A 21662-nucleotide genomic window follows, 5' to 3' on the forward strand; every position below is an offset into this window, starting at 1 on the left:
GACCATACCTGGATACTGTGTGCAGTTTGGGTATGCTTACATTAAAAGGGATATACTTGCATTGGAAGCAGACCAGAGAATGCTCAAGAGGTTGATTGCTGGGGGAAGGGAAAGTGAAAGCGACAGGGAGCAGGGAGTTAAATGGCAAGATACGCAGGAGGATAACATGTAGGCAGGTGGATTTAAGCTTGAGGCAGACTAGGAATGCAACAAAAAGGAAGGATAACTTTGGACATCTTAGGACTTCCAATATCTGTACTGATAAGAAAGTTAACATTAAGGCACTTTACCTGAATGCTCGTAGCATTTGTAACAAAGTAGATGAACTAATGGCACAGATCATCGTGAATGATTATGATGTGGTAGGCATCACAGAGACATGGCTGCAGGGGGTTCAGGACTGGCAGTTAAACATCCAAGGATATACAACCTATCGAAAAGACAGGGAGGTGGGCCGAGGGGGTGGGGTTGCCTTGTTAGTTAAGAACAAAATTAAATCTATGGCACTAAACGACATAGGGTCGGATGATGTGGAGTCTGTGTGGGTAGAATTGAGGAACCACAAAGGCAAAAAAACCATAATGGAGTTATGTACAGACCGCCTAACAGTGGTCAGGACCAGGGGCGCAACATGTACCGGGAAATAGAAAAGGCATGTCAGAAAGGCAAGGTCACAGTGATCATGGGGGACTTCAATATGCAGGTGGATTGGGTAAATAATGTAGCCAGTGGATCCAAAGAAAAGGAATTCATGGAATGCTTACAAGATGGCTTTTTGGAACAGCTTGTCATGGAGCCCACAAGGGAGCAGGCTATTCTGGACCTAGTGCTATGTAATGAACCAGACTTTATTAAAGATCTTAAAGTAAGGGAACACTTAGGAAGCAGCGATCATAATATGGTTGAGTTCAGTCTGCAGTTTGAAAGAGAGAAGGCAAAATCGGATGTAATGGTGTTACAGTTAAATAAAGGTAATTACGAGGGCATGAGAGAGGAACTGGTGAAAATCAACTGGAAGCAGACCCTAGCAGGGAAGACAGTAGAGCAAAAATGGCATGAGTTTGTATGCATAATTGAGGACACTGTACAGAGGTTCATCCCCAAGAAAAGAAAGATTATCCAGGGAGGGATTAGACAGCCATGGCTGACAAAGGAGGTCAGGAAATGTATCAAAGAAAAAGAGAGATCCTATAAAGTGGCCAAAAGCACCGGGAAATCAGAAGATTGGGAAGGCTACAAAAACAAACAGAGGTTAACAAAGAGACAAATAAGGAAGGAGAGGATCAAATATGAAGGCAGGCTAGCCAGTAATATAAGAAATGATAGTAAAAGTTTCTTTCAATACATAAGAAACAAACGTCAGGCCAAAGTAAACATTGGGCCAATTCAAACTGATTCTGGAAGGCTAGTGATGGGAGATGAGGAAATGGCTGGAGAACTTAATAAGTACTTTGCGTCTGTCTTCACAGTGGAAGACGTTAGTAATATCCCAAAAATTATAAAGGGTCAGGGGGCTGAGTTGAGTATGGTTGCCATTACAAAAGAGATGGTGCTAAAAAAGCTAAAAGGTCTTAAAATTGACAAATCTCCTGGCCCCGATGGGCTACATCCTAGAGTTCTGAGGGAGGTGGCTGAAGAAATAGCGGAAGCGTTGGTTGAGATCTTTCAAAAATCACTGGAGTCAGGGAAAGTCCCGGACGATTGGAAGATCGCTGTTGTAACCCCCTTGTTCAAGAAAGGATCAAGACAAAAGATGGAAAATTATAGGCCAATTAGCCTAACCTCGGTTGTTGGTAAAATTCTAGAATCGATCGTTAAGGATGAGATTTCTAATTTCTTGGAAGAGCAGGGTCGGATTAGAACAAGTCAACATGGATTTAGTAAGGGGAGGTCGTGCCTGACGAACCTGTTAGAATTCTTTGAGGAGGTGACAAGTAGGTTAGACCAGGGAAACCCAGTGGATGTGGTCTATCTGGATTTCCAAAAGGCCTTTGATAAGGTGCCACACAGGAGGCTGCTGAGTAAGGTGAGGGCCCATGGTGTTCGAGGTGAGCTACTGGCATGGGTTGAGGATTGGCTGTCTGACAGAAGGCAGAGAGTTGGGATAAAAGGTTCTTTTTCGGAATGGCAGCCGGTGACCAGCGGTGTCCCACAGGGTTCAGTGTTGGGGCCGCAGCTGTTCACCATATATATTAATGATCTGGATGAAGGGACTGGGGGCATTCTAGCGAAGTTTGCTGATGATACGAAGTTAGGTGGTCAGGCAGGTAGTGCTGAGGAAGTGGGGAGGCTGCAGAAGGATCTAGACAGTTTGGGAGAGTGGTGCAGGAAATGGCTGATGCATTTCAACGTGAGAAAATGTGAGGTCTTGCACTTTGGAAAAAAGAATCCAAGCATAGACTACTTTCTAAACGGTGAGAAAATTCATAATGCCAAAGTACAAAGGGATCTGGGAGTGCTAGTCGAGGATTCCCTAAAGGTAAACATGCAGGTTGAATCCGTGATTAAGAAAGCGAATGCTATGTTGTCATTTATCTCAAGAGGGTTGGAATATAAAAGCAGCGATGTGCTACTGAGCCTTTATAAGGCTCTGGTTAGGCCCCATTTGGAGTACTGTGTCCAGTTTTGGGCCCCACATCTCAGGAAGGACATACTGGCACTGGAGCGTGTCCAGCGGAGATTCACACGGATGATCCCTGGAATGGTGGGTCTAGCATATGAGGAACGGCTGGCGTTCCTGGGATTGTATTCATTGGAGTTCAGAAGGTTAAGGGGAGATCTAATAGAAACTTACAAGATAATACATGGCTTAGAAAGGATGGACGCAAAGAAACTGTTTCCGTTAGGCGAGGAGTCGAGGACCCGTGGGCACAGCCTTAGAATTAGAGGGGGTAAATTCAAAACAGAAATGCGGAGACATTTCTTCAGCCAGAGAGTGGTGGGCCTGTGGAATTCATTGCCGCAGAGTGCAGTGGAGGCCGGGACGCTAAATGGCTTCAAGGCAGAGATAGATAAATTCTTGATGTCGCGAGGAATTAAGGGCTATGGGGAGAATGCTGGGAGGTGGAGTTGAAATGCCCATCAGCCATGATTGAATGGCGGAGTGGACTCGATGGGCCGAATGGCCTTACTTCCACTCCTATGTCTTATGGTCTTATGGTCTTATGAAGGGGTTGTCTTTTGAGGAAAGGTTGGGCTTATACTCATTGGGAGTTCAGAAGAATGAAACATGATCTTATTGAAACATGTAAGATTCTGAGGGTGTTAACAGGCTAGATGCTGAAAGGATGTTTCCTCTTGTGGAGGAATCTAGAACTTTGATGCCATTTACAAATAAGGGGTCTTCCATTTAAAACAGAGAAGCAGAGAAAGTTATTCTCTCAGAAAGTTGTTAGTCTTTAGAATTCTCTTCCACAGAGAGCATTGGAGGCTGGGTCGTTGAATGTATTTCAGGCTGAGTTAGACAGATTTCTGATTGAATCAGGAATAAAGGGTTGAGGAGGCAGACAGGAAAATGGAGTTCAGGCCACAATCAGATCAGGCATGATCTTACTGGAGCAGGCTTGATGGTCAAAGTGACTTACTCCTGCCCCTATTTCTAACGATGTTAAGAACCACATAACAATTTAACCAAGAAACGTAAGAAGATGCTTGACTTACCACATGATACACAGCGGTTTAATTCTTCATGGAAAAATTCATAATTTCCACAAATGTAGCAACCTTTAAAAAAAGGTAGGTGTGATAACTTGCTGCAGATTGTTGAAACATTTAGCCATGTGTAGTTACAAGGAACAAATTTAACTTTTTAAGTAGCATCCTACAAACTTGTCTGCTTTAAAATTTAACCCATTAGAGTATAGCATTAGAATATAGTTGCAGAATATACATTGGTTTCCATGAACCACTCCAATTGTTGTAGGTACATGTCTTCAATAAATACTTGATATTGTTTTAAGTTTAAGAACTAATGAAAATGTCACTTCAAATATGCCTTCTCCTATCTGCCTTTCTTTCTAAACTGAAAGGCTTAAGAACCTCTCCTGCTGGCTAATAATTCATCATTATGTTCTTAATGTTCTTACCTTCCATATTGAACTTGCCAAAGATATGTATATTGGCAGGGCACAAACATGGCTGATAATGCCACCTATTTTTGGCATTCCAAAAAGATCCATCCATAGCAGAATCCTTCTTATGAGTGTTGAAATAGTCACAGTACACAGCTGAAATAAATCGGAAATGATTCATACACAATACTTTTTTAAAGTGTCATTTTTCAAAAAATACTCAATATTTTGGGTCCAGATCCTTTTTCAGAACACGGGGCGGGATTCTCCGACCCCCCCGCCGGGTCGGCGAATCGGTGGGGGCCAGCGTGAATCCTGTCGTCTCCCAAAGTCTCCGGCAACAGAGATTCGCGGGGGCGGGAATCGCGCCGCGCCTGTCACCCCCCCCCCCCCCCCCCCCCCCCCCCCCCCCCCGCAATGGGCCAAAGTCCCGCCCGCTGTCATGCCGGTCCCGCAGCCGTGAATCAAACCACCTACCTTACCGGCGGGACCAGGCGGCACGGGCGGGCTCCGGGGTCCTGGGGTGGGGGGCGCTGGGCGATCTGGCCCCGGGGGGTGCCCCCACCGGACTGCGATGGGAGCCCACCGATCGGCGGGGGAGCATTCTTTTCCTTCCGCCTTCGCCATAGTCTTAACGATGGCGGAGGCGGAAGTGACCCCCTCCCCTGCGCATGCGCGGGGATGACGTCAGCAGCCGCTGACGCTCCGGCGCATGCGCGGACTTCCGCTGGCCGGCAAAGTCCCTTTGGCCCCGGCTGGCATGGCGCCAAAGGCCGTTCCCGCCGGCCGGCGGGGCGCCAACCACTCCAGCGCGGGCCTAGCTTGGCACCTAAAGGTGCGGAGACTTCCACACCTTTGGGGCGGCCCGACACCGGAGTGGTTCACGCCACTCCATCCCGCCGGGACCCCCCGCCCCGCCGGATAGGGGAGAATCCCACCCAAGGTTTTTTTTCTATCCAGACATTTGCAGGTTAACTGGGATTTCCACCAGGGCAGCCAGAAACTAATTATGGCTTCCCTCGAGTGTGAAATGCGCACTCGGAAATATCTTTTACATGACTGTGACAGCTGTTTTTAAATTTGCTGTTGATGCCTATTTAGCTTTACCTTTATTTGCTGAAAAAATATAATATTGATTCATCATGCTTTTAATCAAAAGGCATTTTTTAGTTAATTACGTTAATCCTTTCATGAATAAACTGGTATATATGTACACAGTAGAACACAACGTAGGCAACTCTTTTGAGCGCAAAAGCTGCTTTACTGTTATACAGTCTGTTATATTAAATAGAAAAAGAAAAAATGCATTCCATTGCAAATCTATTGATAGTCCTCTGTCTAATTTATATATCTTTGAAGTTGAAACTCTTATGGTAACTGGACATTGAATAGTGAATCTGCTGTTTTATTGACATTGAATATATAATGGTAGATTTTGAAAAGGAAGAATGACTTATATTTATATAGGACATTTCAGAAGAACATTAGAGCTTAAGAAATTGGAGCAGGGGTAGGTCATTGGACCCTGTGAGCCTGCTCAATCAGATCATGACTGATATGTTTATGGCCTTCACTCCACCTTCCTGCCTGTTCCCCCCCCCCCCCCCCCCCCCACCATAACCCTTGACTCCTCTATTATAGAATCACAGAATCCCTACAGTGCAGGAGGAGGCCATTTGGCCCATCGAGTCTGCACCAACCCTCCGAAAGAACATTACCTTGACCCACTCCCCATATCCCCAGTTAACCTGCACATCTTTGGACACAAAGACGCAATTTAGCATGACCAATCCACCTAACCTGCACATGAACTGTGTGATGGAACTGGAGCAGCCAGAGGAAATCCACGCAGTCAGGGGGAGAATGTGCAGACTCCGCACAGTCACCCAAGGTCGGAATCGAACCCGGATCCCTGGCACTGTGAGGCAGCAGTGCCTCAGCAGTAGTAAGGATATGAGTAAGTCAGCAATAAGGACAACAGATTTCCTTGCAGGTACTTGTACCTACATGCTAACAATTTGTGATTCATGTACAAGGACACCCAGTTCCCTCTGTATGACAGCAATTCCAAAGTCCCTCTCCATTTAAATAATGCTCTGCTTTTCTATTCTTCCTGTCAAAGTGGAAACCCTCACATTCTCAAATTATACACCATCTGCCAATATTCTGCCCATTCATTTAATCTATCGACAACTGTTTGCAGATTTTTCCTCTCCTCTTCACAACTTACATTCTTATCTATCCTTGTATTGTCAGCAAATTTAGTTACATGACACTCTCCTTTTATGTAAAAATATAAATGTCGCCACAGTCCCAGAGGACCATAGGCCCCTTGGGTAATGCTGCATTGCTTTGACACCCCAGTTGATTTACTGTGTTCCCAGCAGGCTTTACTTCTGCAGGAACAGCTTTAAGTAAACCAGGTGTAAAAACTTAGAGTAGGAATAGAGCAAACAGCCCAAGTTTGCATGATTATAGCTCCTGGGAGGAGAGCATGAGGGAACATCAGGGAGCTTTCAATGGAGCCATTTCTGAAGTATTTGAAGTACCTGATTCCAGTATAAATTGACTCCCCTGAAATTCCCAGATAACATTGCAAACCTCAATCGCAGCTTAATGACTCAGCTAAGGTTATTCTAGGTTCTGATAATATGATTATGGCTTTGAGAGCCTTAGCAACAAAAATTACTTACGACAAAAGTCAGGAGTTCTCCAGTCAATGCAGACCCCAGCATCAATGCATGTTTTAGCATAGACTGAAACAGCATCACAGAGGCACTCACAATCCCCAACTAATTCACAACCACATGCATCTCGTACACAGTTGTCATAATATGGCATTCGATAGACCTAGAAACAAATCAATGAACAAAATTGCAATGCATGTTGAAGGAATTCTTAAAGATGGAAAATAAAGGGAAATCTTCTGTTCACTCTTAGAGCACCAGTATACAGCAATTTAGCCAACTTTTAATTTTGTCATCTTTAAAAAAATGTTTTTTTCTTAATTTGCCTATGCCGACCAATTTAATTTAAATCATTAGTTATGTATTGCTTACAAATCCTTGGCCAAACTAATTGTCATAGAAGTTAACATTAGATGCTGTACTTGGGTTCAGCTCTGACCTCTCCGTAACACAGACTTTGCATTCCCCCATCATCCAGAGTATATGGTTAACTATAAAAATCTAGATCAATGGCAGCGACACCTGGAGATCACACATAAAAGGGGAGATTCTCCGTCGGCTGATGCCGAATTCGGGAAATGCGATTGGGCGGAGAATTGGTTCCGACACCGAAATCATGGCGGGGGCCGGTTTCACGCCAAATCGCAATTCTCCGTTGCCGTGACAGCAACATCAATGCATTCCAGAATGCATGTATAATAAATGCCATTGGCATATCATCAGTGGGCCTGACCCTGTATTCTCCGGGGCAGTCACGATACTCGGCCTCTGATGGGCCGAATTCCCGATGGTGCTCTTAAGCTTTTAAAAATCGTGAAACCGGCGTTGTAGCTGATGAGGGACATAGAGAAGGTACAACACAGAGAGGAGCAACTGTGGGCTGCCAAACTGGACACTGGACACTGGCCAGGCTAGCTGGGGGGGGGGTTGCGGGGCAACAGGTCATGTGGCTGGGGTGGTGTCCAGGCATGGACCGGCATTACCACGGCCTGCAAGGCAGTCATCTTGCAGCACAACCCACTGACCACGCACCTTGGCCCCTAGTTCTGCAGAGTGACACCGCCGTATAGGTGCACCCCACCCTCCGCTACATCCCCAGCGCCCAACGGACTACCACCCACCGGCGGGAAACCAGGCGGCCCACTCAGGGCAACGCCCACTGTAGCCCCTATGGGGGTGCCAGATGGGGCCCATGGAGCATACCCTTGTCAAAGGCAGTTCCCAGCTGATGTTACCCCTGGCAGAAGGGCTGGGCACCAGGGCAAGAACCCCCATGCTGCTGGGCACCAACGGGGCCAGGGGTGTGAGGATGGGGCGGGGGGGGCATGAGGGACAGGTCCCCATAGGCAACCCGTGCCACCTTGTCGTCCGATGGACCTGATTGGGCACGGGGGTATTCACCATGCTAACATATCTACCTATCAGCCCCTGCAGGCAACGGATATTAGAATTCAACCAGCAATGGTGGCCTTCCTCCTTGTCGCCACAGCCCTGGGGGATGCCTGCGGCTGTACGGGCTGCCGCTGCCCGAGGAGGAGGAAGCTGCAGCTACGGAGTGTGCAGCAGAGGAACATGCAGCAGCGGAGCCTGCCCCAGTGGAACAGGAGCCAGCTGCCCTAGATTGTCTGTCAGCCACCCAACAGGCCCAGGAGAAGGAGGAGGCGTAAAGCAGATGCCGCATGAGGCCTCACATGTCCCGGAAGTGCCTGTTATTCGCAGACCTACCGGACTGGGCATGTCTTTGAAGGCTCTGACTGAGCAGGGGACAGTGCAACATATCGGCCTGATCATGGCGCACCTGGTACCACAGGGGAATGGGGTGGCACACCTGCTTCCGGTGGCCGTCAAGGTGACAGTCGGCCTGAACCTTTGTGCTACAAGCTCCTTCCAGGTGCTGAGTGCGGACCTGTCCGGAATCGCTCAGACTTCGGGGCACAGGTGCATCCGCGCCATCACGGAGGCCCTATATGTCCAGGCGGCTCAATACATCCACTTAAATGTGGACTGAGCCCACCATGATGCCCAGGCAGTGGGCTTCGCTTCTGACTTGTGTAGTGCTTCTTTGGCTTGCACGTATGCCCTCTCACATTGATGCCCCCATTTCCACTTTTTATTTTGACACAGTAGATTGTGCAAGGGTTTTAGGTTAGTCGCCATATCAGGGACAAACCTTCCATAGTAATTTAGTAGCCGAAGAAAGATCGAAGTTGGTTGACATTTTGAGGTGCAGGTGCCTCGGTTATGGCTTTGACTTTCGAAGGTAACTCATGCAGTCCCTTGGCGTCGATGACATGAACCAAATATTCAATTGAAGATTGGAAAAATTCACATTTCTGCCTCACTTTTCAGACTCTTAATCCATAATCTTTTAATCTCTGGAGTATGGCATCTAGGTTGTGGAGATGTTCTTTCTCATTCTTTCCAGTAACCAAGGGTGGCATGCCCAGGACACATGATTGATCCCAGTATTGGGTCACTATCCGTGTGGAGTTTGCTCATTCTTCCTGTGGCTGTGTGGGTCTCACCCCCACAACCTAAAAGATGTGCAGGGTAGGTGGATTGGCCATGCTAAATTGCCCCTTAATTGGAAAAATGTTTTAAAAATTATTTCCAGCAACCATTATACAGGTAACACTGGACTCCGTTTAATCCGCTTTAGATTTGGTTCATAGCTTGTTGGAATAACGCAGGTGCAGAAGTGATGCTAAATGGTAACCTTTTGTATGAAAATAACCCTTTGTGTGTCACAATCATCAATAACCTTTGTGAATCCTAATTCATGTACATTTGAAATTGACTGAGGTCGATTTTACTGAAGTGTTGGCCTCCAGTCAACCCAGCGAATAGATCATCAATCAGGGGCAGATAGTACTGCTCTGCACACAGTACAGGATTAAAAGTGATTTTAAAATTACCACAAATGTGCACAGGTCTGTCCTTTTCATCATGGAAATGGTCGGTGTAGCCTAATCACTCTTGTTAATGGGTCCAAGGACACCTGTTCTGACCAGATGTCCTAATTCTGCCTTTATCTTAGGTCTTGTTGCATATGGCACTTATCTAGCCTTTAAGCATCTCACTTAATTACTTTCTCAATCTTCAGCTTCACTGAGATATTCTTCATGCTTCCCAGCTCACCGTTGAAGACAATGGCATGATTCTTTCAGATCTTGGGAAGGCCTGATTTGGAATTTGTCATGGGATGTACCGTGGCCAAATTTCATCTCATTGTTCCCGCCTAGATCTTCCCATTAGTGCAGATACATTCCTTTGACCACGTTCAAGAACAAATCTGTTGTCTGTCCAATTAATTGCACCGTTACATCAATACAGCCCCTCAATGGAACTGCTTCTCTAGTATGTGTTTTTTCGCATTATCTTCGCGGGTTGCAGAGCAATATGTCAGAGCTTCCCTTGCTAAGTAGTTTCTAGCACGAGCGAGACAGCTGCCCCAATGTCCATCTCCAAGTCCAGTAATGGAGTGACCCAATATAGATTTCTTGTAATAGCTCGTACATTTAATGACAGTTCATTTTCGGACTGTGAATCGAGTTCGTTCTGACGTCAGTGTTGCATCTCGTGTACATTTTTTCCTTGACTCAGCTTGCCAATTGGTTTATTCGGCTCTTTCTTCCTACAACTTTTGCCTAAAGTTTGTTTTTTTTCCCAACAAACACATGCAATGTCGCCCTTTCTGCCAAGTGGGCGGCACGGTAGCACAGTGGTTAGCACTGTTGCTTCACAGCATCAGGGACCCGGGTTCGATTCCCGGCTTGGGCCACTGTCTGCAGAGTCAGTATGTTCTCCCTGTGTCTGCGTGGTTTTCTCCGGGTGCTCCGGTTTCCTCCCACAAGTCCCGAAAGACGTGCTGTTAGGTGATTTGGACATTCTGAATTGTCCCTCTGTATACCCGAACAGGGCGAATGTGGCTACTAGGCAGTAACTTCATCGCAGTGTTAATGTAAGCCTACTTGTGCCACTAATAAAGATTATTATTTTTCATTTCTGCACACGATGTCTTTGCACCAACAATCTGCTGCTAAGTGCCTAATTTGTGCACACATTTGGCTAGTGCGAGCCCGTGTTTGCATTTATGTTTCAGCCAACATCTTGTGAATTCTTGTACTTGAATCAAATTGTTGAGCTTAGCTTCTTTGACTGCCAATTTCATGGATACAAAACTTCCAAAACTTTCTTTAAGGTAAGGTTGCATTCGGTTAACAACCGCTTTTGAATAGCTTTGCTTCTTAAACCATAGACAAATCTATCTCTGATGGTATCGTTTAACACATCCCTGAATTCACAGTGTTCAGACAGTCTTTTCAGGGTAGCTCCAAACTGTGTAATTGATTCATCTTCTTCTTGGTTGTGCCTATGATACACAGACCTTTCTGCAATGACTAATGGAAGGTGAATAGTCATCCTGCTAAATTTCCACAATTTCTTCATAAGTTTTTGTGCCTGGCTTTTCCGCTGTACCTGACTCCGAAGGAGGTTAAATGTTTTACCCCTGTTATGCTCAACGATGTTGGGATTTTTATATCTGATGCTATCTTGTTAGTTTGAACAAAATAGTCAAATCATTCTACATATGAGCTTTATTGCTCTGTATTCTCATCAAGAAGTCCCATGGCGCCAAAAATCCCCGCCATTTTTTTCTCCGGAAGGACCTGTGTGTGCGCGCAATTTTTTAGCACTTCCTTGCTTCCTTTTGAAACAAGGCACAACCCAAACTCAGCCTGTTTTCTTTTGTGTTTTGCAACAACCCCAGCTCTAAATTTGTTTTTCAGGGTGCTTGGTACTCACGGCTGCCAAGTTTGCTTTGGGGGGAGCACTTTGTGGGCTTCTTTCCAAGGATGTTTCCTTTGGATTTTTTGGTTCCTTGGGTGGCTGCACCCGTTGTTTGGCTCCCCTATTGGCAACTGTCATGTAGCGATTATTTCAATTATTTTATTTCTTTGACTGCTTACAAATGGTGTTCGACTTTTTCACGGTTTATGTGGTGGATTCAAGATTGAGACTACAGGCCTTGGAGGTTCAACCAAAATGTAGAGCTTTATTTTGAAGATGTTAACACTCCAGGCTGAGATGTTTGCCCGCACAAACGGGCGATGAAGCAGTCATTCTCTTGAAGTTCTCTTGTTCAGCTTCAAGGCTGCTTGTGATGAAACACTAAAAACACTATGAATACACAACAGGCTTCTGCCTTTTCTTCAATGGAAGCTGAGACATCAGCCATAAGAGTCTGCTTCATTATTGGGTCCACAAATGTGATAATGGAGTTGACTACTTCTTCCACACTGGAAAGAATGGGTTACAAGCTCCAGTTGGTGCTGAACTCTCCCTTGCTTCCTTGACATTGGCTCCAGGCTTTTCTGGCACTGAGTTACCCTCTCCACTTGCTCTGACTGCAGGCCACTTGTGTCTGATACTTCACCACTTACAGAACTCACCAATCCTAAGTAAATGGAATATAAGTATCTGAGCTGGTGGCTGAGAGGGTGAGATGAAGTGACAGTGATGCTTCATCATCAGTCTTTTCTTCCGCTTCCACTTATCCAGCGATCATAATATGATTGAATTTTACATTCAGTTTGAGGGAGAGAAGATTGCTTCCTGGGCTAGGATTTTAAACTTAAATAAGGTGAATTATGAGGGCATGAAAGTGGAGATAGCTAAAGTGAACTGGCAAATGTGCTTCAGGGACAGATCAATCCAGGTTCAGTGGTAGATATTTAAAGGGATATTCCAGAATGCACAGTATAGACATATTCCACTGAGAAGGAAAAATTCCAAGGGGAGGGCCCATCCTCTGTGGCTGACTAAAAAGTTTAGACAACATTAAACTTAAAGAATAAAAAAGCACATATTTGTGCAAAGACAAGTGACAGGTCAGAAGATTGAAACGAATATAAAGACCATCAAAGAATGGCAACAAAGATTAATGACGTGGATAAACCTAGAGGACAAGAGAAACTCTTGAGCAGCACGGCAGCATAGTGGGTAGCACAATGGCTTCACAACGCCAGAGTCCCAGGTTCGATTCTGGCTTGAGTCACTGTCTGTGCGGAGTCTGCACATTCTCCCCGTGTCTGCGTGGGTTTCCTCCGGGTGCTCCGGTTTCCTCCCACAGTCCAAAGATGTGTGGGTTAGGTGGATTGGCTATGCTAAATTGCCCTTAGTGTCCAGAAAAAGGTAAGGTAAGGTGGGGTTCCGGGGATAGGGTGGAAGTGTGGGAAATGGGTGGAGGTGTGGGGTTAGGTAGGGTGCTCTTTCCAAGGGCCGGTGGAGACTCATTGGGCCAAATGGCCTCCTTCTGCACTGTAAATTCTGTGAGTCAATTCTGTGAAGATAAAGATGGATTGTAGGAGTTTCTATAGATAATTGAATAAGAAAAGAGTTAACAAAATGAGCATTGCATCTGTCTTCACTCTAGAGTACACAATTAACATCTCGGAGATGGCTATAATGCAGGAAATGGAAGAGAGAGAGGAACTCAGGAAAATTACAATCATCAGGGAAATGGTATTGAGCAAATTGTTGGGCCTGCAGACTGACAAATCTACTGATCCAGATGGACTTCACCCTAAGGTTTTGAAAGAAATGGCTAATGAGTTGGTTGATGCTTTGGTTTTAATTTTCCAAACTTCCCTAGATTAGGGAAAAGTTCCATTCGATTGGAAAATAGTAAATTTAACTCCTTCATTCAAAAAAGGAGGGGGACAGAAAGCAGGAAACTACAGGCCAGTTAGCCTAACATCTGTCGTAGGGAAAGTATGAGAAGCCATTATTCAGCCATTAAAGATGTTATAGCAGGACACTTGGAAATATTCAAGGCAATCAGGCAGAATCAACATGGTATTGTGAAAGAGAAATCAATGTTTAACCAATTTATTAAGGTTCTTTTGATGGAATCACATGCGTTGAGGATAAAGGGGAACCAGTGGATGTACTGTACTTGATTTCCAGAAAATATTTGATAAGGTACCACGTCAAAGGTTATTTATAAAATAAAAGCTCATGTTGTAAGGGTAACATATCAGCATGGATTGAAGATTGGCCAGCTAACAGGAAATAGAGTTAGCATAAATATGTATTTTTCTGGTTGGCAGGGTGTGATGAGAGGTGTGCCACAGAGGTCAGCCCTTGACTTAGTCATTTATATAAATAATAGTTCATCTTTCTTGTAAATTTAATCCAAGAATTCTAATAGAAGATCCAAACCTTCATCAAGAACCAACTGATGGATCTCCATATTACAAAATACCTCTGATTTTATTTCTTGTAGGAAGTGTTAATGCCAAAGCTGAACTTCTTTTTTCTCTTTGGGAGTGTTGTAACTCTTGCCCACATATCTGGTTCATTCTTCCAATGTTCATAAGGTCGGGCTCTGGGAACAGCGGAGGGTAATCATAGCCCAATAATTTAAAATTGTTTTCTGCCATTTTCTACAATGACCACTAAATCTTTAATTTTGTCTGATTTTTTTTCTAAAGTTTCCAACATTCAACTTTTGGCAACCATGCTCTGTTGCCACGTTCTCATTCAGAAAGCCAGTTGGTGAAGGACAGAATAGAACCAATCTTTAAACGCTTTTATAGGCATTCATTTACAGAGTTACACATTGCAAGCATAAAGCATTTAACACTTTTCAGTTAGTGTCTGTTTATAGGTCACAAGTGACTTCCCAACTAATTCCCAGCACCTGCATACAGTTAAACAAAAATAATGTGTTAATAAAAGCAAAATACTGCAGATGCTGGAAATCTGAAAAAAAAAAGCAGAAAATGCTGGATAAACTCAACAGGTGTGGCAGAATCTGTGCAGAGAAAAACAGACTTAACGTTAGAGTCTATATTCTCTACATCTCCTCAACCAAGGCTCAAGTACAGTGTTGAAAAATTATGGAGCCTGCTCTCTGCATATTCTATAATTCAATCTTCATCTTGTTCACATTCTCTTCTGCAACCTGCTCCAACCACAATGCACCTCCCCATTTAGAGGTGCAGGATGGCTCTAAGACGTACATGTTATCTTTAAGTCTGCAAGCCTTGCACAAGCCCGGAGTTCAGAACAAGCACATAGGCACTGAACAGCATGCTGAGCTAGACACCACAATCATTCAAATGAGCAGCAAGCACAAAGTGTGTTAATGCCTGCAGTGAAAGCTGTGGGCATGGGTAGTTGCACACTGTGATGGCCATGCCTGTTTTCAAATCTTAATTAATTTCATGACAATAACTTAAGTGACTGGAAAAGTGTATTTCTATAACAAAAACAGAATACGGTGGATGCTGGAATTAGAGCATAGAACATAGAACAGTACAGCACAGAACAGGCCCTTCGGCCCTCAATGTTGTGCCGAGCCATGATCACCCTACTCAAATCCACCCTATACCCGTAACCCAACAACCCCCCCTTAACCTTACATTTATTAGGACACTACGGGCAATTTAGCATGGCCAATCCACCTAACCCGCACATCTTTGGACTGTGGGAGGAAACCGGAGCACCCGGAGGAAACCCACGCACACAGGGGGAGGACGTGCAGACTCCACACAGACAGTGACCCAGCGGGAATCAAACCTGGGACCCTGGAGCTGTGAAGCATTTATGCTAACCACCATGCTACCCTGCTGCCCCAAATTCTGGGGCAATCACACCCTTACACACTCAACATTGATTGGAGGTTGTGGCAAAGTGTTATTGTCACTGGTCCTTGTAATGCAGAGACCCAGGGTAATGCTCTGGAGACATGAGTTCAAATCCCACCACAGTAGATGGTGAAATACAAATTCAATAAAAACCTGGAAATAAAAGTCCATTGATGATTATCCTAAAAAAAAATCTGATTCACTGGTCTGGCCAACATGTGATTCCATATCCACAGCAATGTAACTGACTCTTAAATGCGCTCTGAAATTGTCAAGAAAGCCACTCAGTTCAAGGGCAATTAGGTGCGGGAAATAAATACTGGCCTTGCGCGCGATGCCCACAAAACATGAATGAATAAAAATAAAACTTACGATCATAACCATTTCTTCTATTTTGTTTCTAACAGTAGATGCTTGTAATTGTCCTGGTATTGACATTTCCAGCTCCTCTAGACTTATCTGTTTTTTTTTACTTACCGCCTACTTCTGCCTTGCACTATCATCATTTTTAAAACAAAAAAGGATGTAGGATGCTCCAAAGAACATTGAATGTTTAATCATTCCCACTCTCCACCCTGCAGCCTTTCTCTTTTGTTGTTTCCTCCCCTCCTTTCTCGCCCTGCTTCTGTACTTGAAAACTGTTAAATTTAGAACTTCCTCCAGTTCTTAAAGGTTATTGGCCTGAACCATTAATTGTGTTTCTCTCTTTATAGATACTATTTTCCATATGTATGTAGGATTATATATGACATGTAGCTCAGAAACAGGTCATTCATCCGAACCAGACCATTCCAGTGTTGATGCTCCACCCGAGCCACCTCCTATCTTTTCCCAGAGAAACCTACCGTCAGAAACATCTATTCCCTTCCCTCTCATATGCTTGTCTAGTTTCCCATTTAATTCTTCTATTCTATTCACTTCAGCCCTGTGGTAGCTAGTTCTACATTCTTACCACTCTGTTGGTGAAAAGACTTCTGAATTCTCTATCGATTTATATTGATGGCCTCTAGTTCTGCTCTTCCGTACAAGAGGAAACATTCTCTCTCCTATCAAAAGCTTTTAGAATCTTAAAGATCTCTACTAGGCCATCGCTAGGCCTTTTTTCTGCACCTTGCAAGCATTTCTTAGAAGGATCAGTTTTAACCCTGTGGATGCTGTGGGCAATGGTAAATACTACATACTATAAAATTAACAGCCAAAGCGGGTGGATGTCCTCAGGTTTTGTTCCACCTGAGCTTCAGTGGAGTTTAGTGGGAACCTCATTGATGCACAAAGCTGAATTTTCTTTAAATTCAAATTTGTGTCAGATTTACAGTAGCAAAGTGAGAGAAACTGACAAATTTCAGCCCTAAAAGTATTTAATTTCTGTCATAGCAATGAAGAATTACAATAAGATCTTGACTGTTAAATATACTCACCAGTTTGTGACATGACTCAAATGTCTTACTATTAATTATAGCACACATTTTTTCAGCCCTGGCCAAACGATATGGATTTTTATGACATGGAAATACAACTTCAGTCACATCCCTGCATGTTGGATCCTCCTTCCAAGAATTTGCGAAGTCCAGTACGTTGGAGACTAAATATTTGTTCTGGGTTATATATTCATCGTCCACATTACCATTGTAATTACCACACAGGCCGCACACTGCAAACTGACAAAATGGAAGCACATAATTTTTTTAAATGTTAAAATTTAGCTAATGCACGTAAGAATTGAAATTAGTCAATGAGCTTAACAAATTAAAATTCAATATCAAATATAAACTTTCACCCATATATTTCATAATTACTTAATGATACTGATCAAGGATCAGAAACAAATCTGAGAATGTACAAATTATTTCATGAAAATATATAGTGGCTCATTTCCAGAGACTGCCTCAACTCAACGATACATCTCTGGAATTAAGTAGAAAAAGGAAGAAAACCTCAAGGTATTTGGATAGGAGACTAATCCAATATCTGATGATAAAGATACCAGTGAATAATGAAAAGGAACCTCAAACACAAAATAATTAGATATTATTGAACGCTTATGACTGTACTTCAAAAATCCATACATTTCATGATTCTTATTATTTCAAGATATTGTTATGATCCCAGATGGTGTTATAACTAGGCAGAAAAATCCCAGAATGGAACCCTGGCTCAAAAGACAGTGGGCGGAATTCTCCGAGCCCCCGGAGGGTCGGAGAATCGCCCGGGGCCGGCGTCAATCCTGCCCCCGCCGTGTCCCGAATTCTCCGCCACCCGGGAATTGGCGGGGGCAGGAATCGCGCCGTGCCAGTCGGCGGGCCCCCGTGGCGATTCCCCGGCCCGCGATGGGCCGAAGTCCCGCCGCTGACAGGCCTTTCCCGCCGGCGTAGATTAAACCACCTCTGGTGCCGGCGGGATTGGTGGCGCGGGTGGGTGCCGGGGTCCTGGGGGGGGGGGGCGCGCGCTGATTTGGCCCCCGGGAGTGCCCCCACAGAGGCCTGGCCCATGATAGGGGCCACCGATCGGCGGATGGGCCTGTGCCGTGGGGGCACTCTTTTTCTTCTGCCTTCACCATGGTCTCCACCATGGCGGAGGTGGAAGAGACCCCCTCCCCTGCGCATGCGCTGGGATGACGTCAGCAGCCGCTGACGCTCCGGCGCATGCGCGGACTTCCGCCGGCTGGCAAAGGCCTTTCGGCTCCGGCTGGCAGGGCGCCAAAGGCCGTTCGCGCCGGCCGGTGGCGCGGGCCTAGCCCCTAAAGGTGCAGAGAATTCCGCACCTTTTGGGGAGGCCTGACGCCGGAGTGGTTCACGCCACTCCGTCCCGCTGGGACCCCCTGCCCCGCCGGGTAGGGGAGAATCCTGGCCAGTAACTTATACTGTTTTTCAATAAAAACCTGAAAAAACGGAAAAACAGGACCGCCAATTAATTTTAACAACGTTTATCAAAGATAAAATGTTGCATTATGATACAATACTCCTTGACTTCCCCTCGCTTCACAAACACACAGATTAACATTGATTACAAATTATGTGCGGCATTCTCCCCTACCCGGCGTGACGGAGGGTCCCGGAGTAGGGGACTGGCGCCAACCACTCAGGGGTCGCGCCTCCCCAAAGGTGGGGAATTCTCCCCACCTTTGGGGGCCAGCCCCGCGCCGGAACGGTTGCCACCAGAAGACCGGCGCAAAAAACCAGTGCCCCCAGCAGCGGGGCTGGCCGAAAGGCTTTCGCCGGTCCGCGCATGCGCCGGCAGTGACGTCAACGGCAGCTGGCTGCTGACGTCACTGCCGGCGCATGCGCGATGTGGGGGTCTCTTCCACTTCCGCCATGGCGAAGGCCGTGGTGGCCGCGGAAGAAAATAGTGCAGCCAGGGCACTGGCCCGGAGTCTGAGCGGGGGCCCCGATTGCGGGCCAGGCCACCATGGGGGCACCCCCCGGAGTTCGATCGCCCCCCGCCCCCCCCCAGGACCCCGGGGGCCTGCTCGCGCCGCTGAGCCCGCCGTTCCAGAGGTGGTTTAAACCTCGGCGGCGGGAGACGCCTCCCAGTGGCGGGACTTCGGCCCATCCGGGCCGGAGAATCACCGCAGGGGCCTCTCCGATCGGAGTGGCGATATTCCGCCGCCGCCACTTCCCGGGTGGCGGAGAATTTCTGCCACGGCGGGGGTGGGATTTTAGGCGCCCCCAGGCGATTCTCCAACCCTGCTGGGGGTCAGAGAATTTCGCCCTATGTTTTAAACTAAAACAATTTCAGTAACACAATGTCCCTTTAAGCACACAGATTGGCTTTGGTCAAATACGCTCCGCTCTGAACCCAAGTTAGTCTGCGCAATCTGACAGAAAAGTTTCTGGGCATAATCTACCGGCCTCATTGCACCAGGCGCGAAAATGAGTGGGCAGCTTAGGTCACGGGTGAGGCTGAAGTCATCGATTGGTTTACGATCTAACCACTTCTGTTGGCGAGATGTGAATCCCATCGCAGCGTGGCAGGATGTAAATAATCACCAATTAAATCCAATCTCCATACTATTAAAGGGAAGGGGCCCAATCGAACAGTCACCAATGATATAATCGTCTCCCCAGTAAGCGGTTAAGTGGGCGCTGTTTAGGATACTTATTTAAAAACCAAAGTGTGAAGTGGAATGGCTGGCGTGAAGGTGATTACCCATCTTTGAAATCGGTCAATCAGCCCGTAGGCACTGGGGTTGCTGCCCCAGTGGCTCGGATGGGAGAGTGGGCCTCCATCAGTGGTGGGGGGGGGTTGCTCCTGTGCTGGAAGCTGGTGGTCCAGCACCCGCGGGTCCAGCATTCCATCCCCTGGATCATATATACCCATAACTGGGGTAGCTCCAGCTGCTGCCTGTCTGTCCCACCGATCAGCCCGTGACAGAGCCCTGTCAGTGGTGGTAATCTGATGAAGGTCACTTTAACTCCCACTGACTGTGACGGCTACTGGCTGCACAGCTGAAGCTATTGCTGATAGGGAATTGGCAATTCACGTAATGTGAGCATTTCACACGTCCCTAGCGGATTTCCGTGGGTAGGCGTGCCACGAAACAGGCAGTTGTTACTGCCTAGCATCCCAATCAGGCAGTGAGGCCCGGACACTTTGCCTGAACTCCGGAGGCATCAACACCACAGACGCAGGAGCCAACATTCTAATACCCAAGAACTGGGCCAAGGCATCAGGGATATCGCCACGACAAGAGGGTGCGTGTGTGGATCAGGGAGTGAACCAGCACCTGGTCCAGGTAACATTTCCAGCAGGTGTCTGGGGCACAGTGTCAAAGGTCCGTTGCCCAGGGGCCCATACTGCAGGTCGGGGTATGTATGCAGGGCGTGATGGATGGCACCATGAGGAATGAAAGGGGATGTGAGGGTGGGGGAAGCCTGTTGGACCGCCGGTCCAGGATGGTAGTCATATATGATTGTCAATCTCTCACCCTCTCCAATTCCTTACAGATATGGATGATATTGTGGACCCTGAGGAAAATGCTTTGCGGTGCTGCTAGCAGGCCACGTGCCCAGACGCCGGAGAAGGCGGTGACAACAGTATTAACAGAGGCCCGAGGCGGCGGCCATATGCAGGGCCCCGGCCCACATTCTGAGGACCTGGCCGCCCATCCGGCCAGGGGGGCACACAGAAGGGGGTGCTGGTGATGGCCCAAGGTGTACAGATGTCGCTGTACTGATGTCGGACAGCATGTGCTGCTGGAGGCTCCACCTCAACAAGGAGACAGTGTGGCACCTGTGCCATGTCCTTGCGGACCTGGCATCACGCTCCCAGTGGGCATCAAGTTCACCATGGCCCTGAACATTTATACCTCAGGATCATTAAAGGGCTTGAGCGAGAAATTGTGCAGCATTTCCCAGCCAACCCACACGTGCATTTGTGAATTCACGGATGTCTTGTTTGCCCAGGCACCATGACTTCATAAACTTTGAAATGGACTAAGTCCAACAAGATACCCGGGCAGCAGGATACTCTGCCATCGCCAGGATGCCCCAGGTTCAGGAGTAATAGATGGCACGTATGTCACCTTGCACACACCGTGCGGTCTGGGAGTGCCCTTCATTATCAGGAAGTGTTCCACTCACTGAATATCCAACTTGTGTACCACCACCACCTGAAGATCATGCCTGTGTGTGCACGGATCCCAGGGAATGTGCACGGCAGCTGCATCTTGGAGCATTGGGAGATCCCCAGCACCTTCAAGGGACACTCCAGGGTGACCGGTCGGCTCTTGGGGGATAGAACATAGAACATAGAACAGTACAGCACAGAACAGGCCCTTCGGCCCTCAATGTTGTGCCGAGCCATGATCACCCTACTCAAACCCACGTATCCACCCTATACCCGTAACCCAACAACCCCCCCCTTAACCTTACTTTTTAGGACACTACGGGCAATTTATCCTGGCCAATCCACCTAACCCGCACATCTTTGGACTGTGGGAGGAAACCGGAGCACCCGGAGGAAACCCACGCACACAGGGGGAGGACGTGCAGATTCCACACAGACAGTGACCCAGCCGGGAATCGAACCTGGGACCCTGGAGCTGTGAAGCATTTATGCTAACCACCATGCTACCCTGCTGCCCCAAAGTGGTACCCACTTCGATCCTGGTTAACTACAGTACGGAGGCCAGTGACCGATGCGGAGACCTGATCTAACGAGGACCATGTGGCCACCCGAGCCACATTGGGTTGCAGAAAATGGGTTCCGATGTCTCGACCACTCGGTTGGTGCACCTCAGTACAGCCCCCCAG

At 46.8% G+C, this 21662-nt stretch overlaps 1 protein-coding gene across 1 annotated transcript in view; it reads right to left on the reverse strand.

The window, feature by feature from the left end:
- The window catches only part of LOC119970925 (mucin-6-like), a 238661-nt gene that overhangs the window by 57709 nt on the left and 159290 nt on the right, over positions 1 to 21662 (reverse strand). The window contains exons 24-26 of the mRNA XM_038806035.1: positions 16830 to 17069; positions 6764 to 6920; positions 4086 to 4226 (exon numbers count right to left, since the gene is read on the reverse strand). Of these exons, the coding sequence (XP_038661963.1) occupies positions 4086 to 4226; positions 6764 to 6920; positions 16830 to 17069 (538 nt within the window). The remainder of the gene's footprint in view (positions 1 to 4085; positions 4227 to 6763; positions 6921 to 16829; positions 17070 to 21662) is intronic.

Source organism: Scyliorhinus canicula, chromosome 9, assembly GCF_902713615.1.
Source record: "Scyliorhinus canicula chromosome 9, sScyCan1.1, whole genome shotgun sequence".
Lineage (NCBI taxonomy): Eukaryota > Metazoa > Chordata > Chondrichthyes > Carcharhiniformes > Scyliorhinidae > Scyliorhinus > Scyliorhinus canicula.